Source organism: Carlito syrichta, unplaced genomic scaffold (genome assembly GCF_000164805.1).
Source record: "Carlito syrichta isolate Samal-C Ts95f unplaced genomic scaffold, Tarsius_syrichta-2.0.1 Scaffold145297, whole genome shotgun sequence".
Classification (NCBI taxonomy): Eukaryota; Metazoa; Chordata; class Mammalia; order Primates; family Tarsiidae; genus Carlito; species Carlito syrichta.
This window is the reverse complement of record NW_007089393.1, coordinates 324,393-333,630: the sequence shown is the minus strand read 5'-3', so window position 1 is coordinate 333,630 and position 9,238 is coordinate 324,393. Positions and strand designations below refer to the sequence as shown.

The 9,238-nt window shown below is 43.5% G+C and overlaps 1 protein-coding gene across 1 annotated transcript in view; it reads left to right on the top strand.

Annotated features, from left to right (window-relative positions):
- The window catches only part of KNTC1 (kinetochore associated 1), a 102,679-nt gene that overhangs the window by 40,850 nt on the left and 52,591 nt on the right, over window positions 1-9,238 (top strand). Inside the window, exons 29-32 of the mRNA XM_008050409.2 lie at window positions 599-733; window positions 3,087-3,206; window positions 5,645-5,717; window positions 7,413-7,480. Of these exons, the coding sequence (XP_008048600.1) occupies window positions 599-733; window positions 3,087-3,206; window positions 5,645-5,717; window positions 7,413-7,480 (396 nt within the window). The remainder of the gene's footprint in view (window positions 1-598; window positions 734-3,086; window positions 3,207-5,644; window positions 5,718-7,412; window positions 7,481-9,238) is intronic.

Here is a 9,238-nt window from a genome sequence, read left to right as displayed (position 1 = left end):
TGGCCGGGAGCGGCCACTGCACTCCAGTCTGGGCGACAGTGAGACTCTAACTCAAAAAAACCAAAAATATAAAAATAAATAAATAAATAAAAATAAAGACTTGGGGTACAATTCAGGGTTAGGTATACAAATGTTCATTATGCAGGTACCCTTGTTGATGAGATGTTGTTTTCTTTTTTTTTTTTTGGAGTTTGAGTCTTACTCTGTCCCCAGGCTGGAGTGCCATAGCATACTCAGGGCCACTCCAGCGTCAGCCTGCTGGGCTCCAGTGATCCTTCCATCTCAGCCTTCCAAGTAGCCAGAACTACAGGCGTGCGCTACTGCACCCGGCTAATTTTTTTATCTATTGTAGAGACCAGGTCTCGCCAAGTTGCCTAGGCTGATCCGAACCCGCCAACTCAGGCAATCCACTCACCTCGGCCTCCCAAAGTGCTGGAATTACAGGCTGAGCCACAGTACCCGGCCATGTTGTTTTCATCTTTCATGCAGTTTAGTTTTTTGCTGTATTTTATGACCATTTTGTCCTTATGAGCTAATGATTTCTGACTTCTTTATGAGATTTTATAACAAAGCAATGTACATATTGTCTCTATTTCAGAGGGTGATCAGATACATTCTCAAACAAGATGTTCCATCTTCTTTAGAAGATGCTTTAAAGGTAGCACAAGCATTTATGTTGTCTGATGATGAGATCTACAGCCTAAGAATTATTGACTTGATTAATAGAGAACAGGTATCTAAGGTTTATACTGTCATTTCATATGTCTTCTTTGTTAATTAAATCCCTAACCAATTAAGTTATCCAAACAGATTAGCACACAATAAAGTTGTACTAAGATGAAAATATAGGATATTAGATTGACCACTCTTTTAGTGTTCATTTTTTTAGAGACAAGTTCTCACTTTGTCGTCCAGGCTGGAGTACAGAGGTGCAATTATAATTCACTGCAGCGGGTGCGTCTTGGTCGTGGCGCGGCCTCTGTCATTCTCCTCTGCAGACGGGCTCCTTGGCCTAGTGTCCACTCCCTGCCACCCGTAATCACGCACCAAGGCCCACAGAGGTCACCGCCAATTTTCCCACCAGCCTACGAGCAAGAGCATGGCAGCCATCCCTACCAGCAGCTTGCTCATGGCTACCCACGACTACTACTGGCGCCACCTGGGTTCCACTTCCAGCAGCAGCTCTGCAGAAGTGCCAAGTGTCCGACGGAAACCATTCCGCACCCCCCGGGTCTTCCCAAGGCTGACCTGGGTCACTGGTGGGCAAGGTTCTTTTTCGGGAAGTCCACTCTCCCCTTCATGGCCATGGTGCTGGAGTCCACAGAGCACATGGAACTCTCCCAGGCCTCCAGTGGTATGACCACGTGTGGCCTGGCTCGGGAAACCACAGGGAAACAGCCAGCTCTGGGCCCCTATCCTGAGCAGCCATCACCAGCAGGCCCAAAGGCGCTAGGCCGTCAGAACCCCCCTCTCCCCTCCTCACCTCCCCCCGCCCTTTTTCTTTCCATTCCCTGCCCTCCCGGCAAACTAGGCGGCTGCAGCAGGCAGACAAGCAGTTGGGTTATTTTCTATCAACACATCAAACACCAAAAAGGAAGTGAGAGCACCGCTTTTCACTGCCCAGCACATGCAAACTTTCCTGACATGTAATTGTCTCCCTGCACCAAGTGGAAAATAAACTCCAGGCAGCCAGGAAAAAAAAAAATAATAATAATTCACTGCAACCTTGAACTCCTGGGATCAAGCCAACCTCCCACCTCAACCTCCTGCGTAGCTGGGACTACAGGTGCTTGCCACCGTGCCTGGCTAATTAAAAAAAAAAAATTTAAAGATGAGATCTTGCTGTATTGCCTAAACTAATCTGAACTCCTCTCCTTAAGCCATCCTCTGGCTTCTGCCTTCCAAAGTATTTGGATTACAGGTATGAGCCAAAGCACCTGATCCTGCTTTGTTCATATCTGTGGGTTATTTAAAAGTGTTTTGTGAATAGCTAGTGGATTTTCATATTCTGTTAAAAAAACTCTTTTTCTTTTTTTTTTTTTGAGTTGCAGTCTCACTCTGTCACCCAGACTGGAGTGCAGTGGCCACTCCTGGCCACCGCAGCCTCGACCTGCTGGGCTCCAGCGATCCTTCCGCCTCAGCCTTCCGAGTAGCCGGAATTACAGGCATGCGCTACCACGCCCGGCTGATTTTTTGATTTATTGTAGAGATGAGGTCTCGCCTTCTCAGGAGGGTCTCGAACCCACGGGCTCAGGCAATCCACTCACCTCAGCTTCCCAAAGGCGCAGGATTACAGGCTGAGCTACCGAGCCCGGCTAAAACTCATATATTTTATGTTTAGGACTCTGATTCTAGAGTAAGATATGGGGTTTTTAAAAAATATTTTTAAGTGTCTTTATTTGTTTTGTGTTTAAGTGTATTTGTTTTTGTCGCCCAGGCTCAAGTGCAGTGGTGCAATTATAGATCACTGAACCTTGAACTCCTGGGTTCAAGTGACCCTCCCAACTTAGTCTTCCAAGTATCTGGGACTACAGGCTCGGGCCACCACACCTGGCTATTTTATTACAATTCTGTAACCATAGACATGCCTAAGAATTAAACTATTCGGGTTGCACTTTACATTTGTTTCATTGTTTGCTGTTATCAAAAACAGAATTTCAGATTTTTAAAACTCTGAACCAGAATCTAGTTTTTCCAAATGATGTCTTTTTTTTTTTTTTGAGTTGGAGTCTCACTCTGTCGCCCAGAATGGAGTGCAGTGGCCGCTCCCGGCCACCGCAGCCTCGACCTGCTGGACTCTGGCGATCCTTCCGCCTCAGCCTTCCGAGTAGCCGGAATTACAGGCATGCACTACCACACCCAGCTGATTTTTTTGATTTATTGTAGAGATGAGGTCTCGCTACCCAGGCGGGTCTCGAACCCGCGGGCTCAGGCAATTCACTCACCTCAGCCTCCCAAAGACACGGGATTACAGGCTGAGCCACCAAGTCCGGCTGTCTTTTTATTCTTAAATAGAAAAGATAGAAGTCAATCCACATTGTCCTTTGTGTCAGCTGTTTTTTCTTCCTTTCAAACTCTTTTCATAGGGTGAAGATTGTCTCGTCCTTTTGAGGTCTTTGTCTCCTGGTGAAGCTGAGAAAACTGCAGAAAGAGTCATCATATGGGCAGGACTGGTGTTACAGGAAGAACCCGATAATTCTAAAGAGGTGAGATTTTTCACTACATAAAATATAAATAAATCCGGTAGTTGTGGATATTAATCAACAGCATAGAAAAGATGAACTTAACATATGTGAACATCTACCTTTCTCACTGCTAGATTGGCCTAACATGAAAATTCCTGTGTAAATTTACTATGTAGGAAAAAAAAAAGTGACTGCTTTGAAATGACTGTGTCAGCCTACTCAGAATGATCTGGATCTGCAGATTAGAGGATTACTTGACGTAGCTGTTGTACACAGAAGGTTTTTCATAATGCCTTGCAGTATAAACAATGTTTCGTATCCTATAGGACATAATTACTGTTAAATAGTAATGTCAGCTATAGAGCCAATGTAAACCTAAAACTTAGAACATTGAAACTTAGAAATGGTTTCAATAGTCAGAAACCATTTTTCTTTTTTTTTTTTGAGTTAGAGTCTCACTGTCGCCCAGACTGGAGTGCAGTGGCCGCTCCCGGCCACCACAGCCCCGACCTGCTGGGCTCCGGCGATCCTTCCGCCTCAACCTTCCAAGTAGCTGGAACTACAGGTGCACACTACCACACCCAGCTAATTTTTTTGATTTATTGTAGAGATGAGGTCTCACTTGCCCATGCGGATCTTAAACAATCCACGCGGGCTCAGGCAATCCACTCACCTCAGCCTCCCAAAGGCGCGGAATTACAGGCTGAGCCATCGAGCCCGGCTAGAAACCATTTTTCAAGAGTCAGAAACTTCTTTACAGATAAGCAGAATATCTACATTATCCCTTATAGTTGGGTTTTCATTTATTTTTCCTCCTCTTTTTTGTGTATACATATATGTGTATATATGTTGTGCCAGACTCCTAAAGCCCCTAAAATGGAAGTCACTGGGTCCGAGAGAATGAAGAAATGACCTAATAATAACATACAAGACACAAGCTTTATTTGGATACTTATTGGGACTGTGGTTCAGGAGCAGCTTGCTGGATAGGACAAAACTACTCCCAATTGTAAAAGGCACACAGACTGTATTGCATTTTACATAGGGTAGAATGCAGGGTTAAGTGTGAAAAGGATAGGGTCCCTAGTATTCAGACACTATGTAAGAAGTTGCTTATACATACATTGCATGTACACAGAATGGCTGTGAATTCTCTCTAGGAGTGAGATTTTTAGTATTATAATGAACTAAAGGTTACCAAAGGTTGTGGGCATTGATCTAGGCGTGCCTGATCTGTCTGAACCAACCCTGGGGTGGCGGGGTTGGGAGTAGGAGGTGGGGACTGTTGACTGCTTCAAGGAAGGTGCAGGAGAGCGCTCACTGTGCATAGTTGTAAGATGTAGTCAGTAGGCAAGAGAGCACTTCACTCATGGGGAGCCTGAGGGAAAGGAGACATCCCAGGTTGACCATCCCCAAGACTACTCCCCAGTCTCCAGGCTCCCGTGTGGGACCATATCCAGGCTGTGCTCATGTTGTCACTGAATATGTGTTGCCCTACAAGGCTGGTTTTGAACTCCTGTGCTCAAGTGACCTTCCCTCGTCAGTCTTCTGAACAGCTGGGATTATTTGTGGATGGTACCATGCCCAAGAGTTGGATTTTTAAGCCCTTGAGGATAGATACCTTCCAACTTCTCTCAGCAGTTCATTTCAATGATTGCTTTCCGTTAGAGAAGTGAGTTTTTTTTTAATGCCTAACATTTATTTTGCTCTTATTAGCGGTAGGTATTAGGTTAAATACTTGAAATAAGTCATCCACTTCACAACAGAGCTGTGGGGTACTTCCTCTTGTCAACTCCTTATATATTAAGTTCAGAAACTAAAATTTTAAGATAAATGACTTTTTTCAAGATTGTTAGAAATAGTGGCAGAACCTCAACACAAGCTGTCTAATACCATAGTCAGTGTTCTTAACCACCAGATTGAACTGTTGCATAGTGAAAATATTTGACTTTTTCTTATCAGCTAGGCCCTTACTAAGCATTTTACATACACCATGCTTTTTCATTAAAGCTGCTTCTTCTTTTTTTTCCCTTCTCTTTTAAAATAATCACTGGAAGATAGTAATTATTCAATAGACTTCTGTTTTTCAGGCTATTTATTAGACGTCTGTTCTATTGAACTTTTCTAAATATTGCTTCAAATTGTAAATAACTAAAAGAAAATAAAGGTCTGTTAATCCTAGTAGTTGAAAGGTGATTTGGGAAAGTTGTATGTTCTATAGTATTTCTAAATCATATATTCACGAGTCTATAATGGAGTTTTTCATGTCTAGCCTATATGAGACTCATTCATCATTCATTTTTTGCTGCCCAACTCCTCTTAACACAGACCTCTCATTTTTTTCAGTGACTTGTAGTTTTTGTTTTTTTTTTTAATCTGTGGTTTTTTGAGTGTTTCTATGTGTACCACTGAAGTGGTCAGTAAAGGAAATAGATTTCATTTTGCATTCTTCTTTTTAGGACAAGGCCTGGAGAATGTCTGTAGCGAAGACATCCGTCAACATTGTTAAGATACTACGTGACATTCAGAAAGGTAGCTTATACCTCTGTTCTCTCTCTTCAGTTTTGTTCCAAAACTCTTCCTTTTAAAGAGGGAGCATCAGTGACAGCTCTCATCGTGCCTATCCAGTTTTTCTGGCTCTGATTGTCTTTATTTTATTTTATTTTATTTTTATTTTATTTATTTTGAGTTTGAGTCTCACTTCTTTGCCCAGGCTAGAATGCAGGGCACACATGCTCACAGCCACCCCAGTGTCGACCTGCTGGACTCCAGTGATCCTTCCACCTCAGCCTTCCAAGTAGTTGTAACTACAGACATGCACTACCACGCTCGGCTATTTTTCATTTTAGTGTAGAGACGAGGTCTCACCAAGTTGTCCGGGCTGGTCTTGAACCTGTGGGCTCAGGCAATCCATTTGCCTAGGCTTCCCAATGTGCTGGGTTTACAGGCTGAACCACCAAGCCCTGGCCTTTATTAATCTTACTCATTTTTCCTCATGAAAAGTCTTTATTGCCTTTTTCTTTTGTCAGTTGTGTAAGAACAGAAGCATGTGAAATCAACCTATCATTTGTTTCAATGCATCCATAAGCTATTTAATACTAGATTAGATTTCTTTGGTGTCTTGTACTTACTGCTCATTTTTAAAATTTATCATTTGGTTATAATTGGGATAAAACAGCCATCTGAATTTTAACTTAAATAAAACAATTAAGAAAGTAACTCTCCTGGGGGTAAAAAAAAAGCCACAGTTTTGTTTAGAAAAATGTTTTTCTCTGATAACCCATAACCTTCCCTTTTCTGCCTTCAGAAAGAATAATTAAGCTGGGGTCGGTGGCTCAGCCTGTAATCCCAGCACTTTGGGAGGCTGAGGTGAGTGGATTGCCAGAGCCTGCGGGTTCGAGACCTGCCTGGGCAACTTGGCGAGACCTCGTCTCTACAATAAAATCAAAATTAGCCGGGTGTGATAGTGCACGCCTGTAATTCCAGCTACTTGGAAGACTGAGGCGGAAGGATCGCCGAAGCCCAGCAGGTTGAGGCTGCGGGGGCCGGGAGCGTGCCACTGTACTCCAGTTTGGGCAACAGAGTGAGACTCCAATTCAAAAAAAAAGAATATTAGATTTAATTTTTCAAATTAAGCCGGGCTCGGTGGCTCAGCCTGTAACCCTGCGCTTTGGGAGGCTGAGGTGAGTGGATTACCTGAGCCCACGGGTTCGAGACCCACCTGGGCAATTTGGTGAGACCTCACCTCTACAATAAATCAAAAATTAGCCGGGGCCAGGCTCGGTGGCTCAGCCTGTAATCCTGCACTTTGGGAGGCTGAGGTGAGTGGATTGCCTGAGCCTGCGGGTTCGAGACCCGCCTGGGCAACTTGGTGAGACCTCATCTCTACAATAAACCAAAAAATTAGCTGGGCATGGTAGCACGCGCCTGTAATCCTGGGTACTTGGAAGGCTGAGGTGGAAGGATTACCGGAGCCCAGCAGGTCGAGGCTACAGTGGCCAAAGGCGGCCACTGTACTCCAGTCTGGGAGACAGAGTGAGACTCCAACTCAAAAAAAAAAGATTTTCAAATTAGATTTCTTTTTGTACTTAAATGATCTCCTATTGGCATTTGAAAAGAACTGATGATGATGAGATGAGACAAAGTTAATTAAAAGTTTAACTTGTAAAGCTTCTGATAATATGGGAATTTGTATGTCTGTTCTAACTTTTAAAAATTTAATTATAGACAATCTGCAGAAGAAGGATGAATGTGAAGAAATCTTAAAACAATTTAAAGAAGTTGCTAGCTTACAGGTAAAGATGTTGAGCTATATTGAACTCGTTATGTGATGAACCAGTGCATTTGTGGCTCCTTAACATTTTCTGCACTAGCTTTCTGGGACTTTAGATACTGGTGTTCCCCCGCTCTTTCTCTCTCTTCCTCTCTCTGTCTCTCTCAACATTTTTAGTGAGCTATAATTCACATAACATAAAATTCATCCACTTAAAGTATACAATTCAATGATTTTGGTATATTAAATTATTTTTTAAAAATCGTGCAAAAGTACATATGACATAAAACTTTGCTTTTTTTTTTTTTTTGAGTTGCAGTCTTACTCTTTCGCCCAGACTGGAGTGCAGTGGCCGCTCCCGGCCAGCGCAGCCTTGCCTGCTGGGCTCCGGCAATCCTTCCGCCTCAGCCTTCCAAATAGCCAGAATTACATGCATGCACTACCACACCCGGCTAATTTTTTGCTTTACTGTAGAGATGAGGTCTCACTGCCCAGGTGGGTCTCGAACCCACGGGCTCAGGCAATCCACTCACCTCAGCCTCCCAAGGCGCGGGATTACAGGCTGAGCCACCGAGCCCAGCTAAACTTTGCATTAAAAAATGTTTTCTGTATGCTATTCAGGGGCATTAGCTACATTCACAGTGTTTAGTGGCATTAATTACATCACCTCTGAATACTTTTCTAGTACCCTAAACAGAAATCAGTAGCCATTAAACAGTAACTTCCCACCCCTCTCTTCCCAAGTCCCTGGTAACCTCTAATCTACTTTCTGTCTCTGAATTTGCCTATTCAGCTATTTCATATAAGTGGAGTCATACATTTAGAGTGTAAAGGAATCCTATGACATAAAAGTGAGAACTGCAGTATTAGACAATAGCCTTTTCTGTGAAAAGTATTTCTGTATTTTTTAATTTGAAAGTTAGAGCTGGGATCGGTGGCTCAGCCTGTAATTCCGTGCCTTTGGGAGGTTGAGGTGAGTGGATTGCCTGAGCCCGCAGGTTCGAGACCCGCCTGGGCAGCCAGACCTCATCTCTACAATAAATCAAAAAATCAGCCGGGCGTGGTAGCACGCGCCTGTAATTCCGGCTACTTGGAAGGCTGAGGCGGAAGGATCGCTGGAGCCCAGCAGGTTGAGACTGCGGTGGCCAGGAGCAGCCACTGCACTCCAGTCTGGGTGACAGAGTGAGACTCCAACTCAACAAAAAAAAAAAAAAAGAAAGTTAGAGACATTTTATGGCAATGATTTTGATCTAGGCAAAGTCAAGTCTATTTGTTATGCTTCCATTTATTGAACATTTACTGTGCCAGTGTGATGTGTGTCTTTAATCTTTTTCTTTTTTGAGTTGGAATCTCACTCTGTTGCCCAGGCTGGAGTGCCATGGCACACTCACAGCCATCCCAGAGTTGACCTGCTGGGGTCCAGTGATCCTTCTGCTTCAGCCTTCCAAATAGCCAGAACTATAGGCGTGAGCTACCATGCCTGGCTAATTTTTTTTATTTATTGTAGAGACAAGGTCTTGCCAAGTTGCCTGGGATGGGCTTGAACCTGCAAGCTCAGACAATCCTCTTGCCTCAGCCTCCCAAAGTGTTGGGATGACAGGCTGAGCCACCGAGCCCAGCCGTGTCTATAATCTTTATAGCAACCTTGGAGGTATTGTCTTCATTTCATAAATGAGAAACCTGAAGGTCAGCAGTCTTGAGTAACTTGCCCAGGGTCTTACAGTTTATCACTGGCACTATATTCAGACTGTTTGATTTCTTTTTTTTTTTTTTTTTTTTT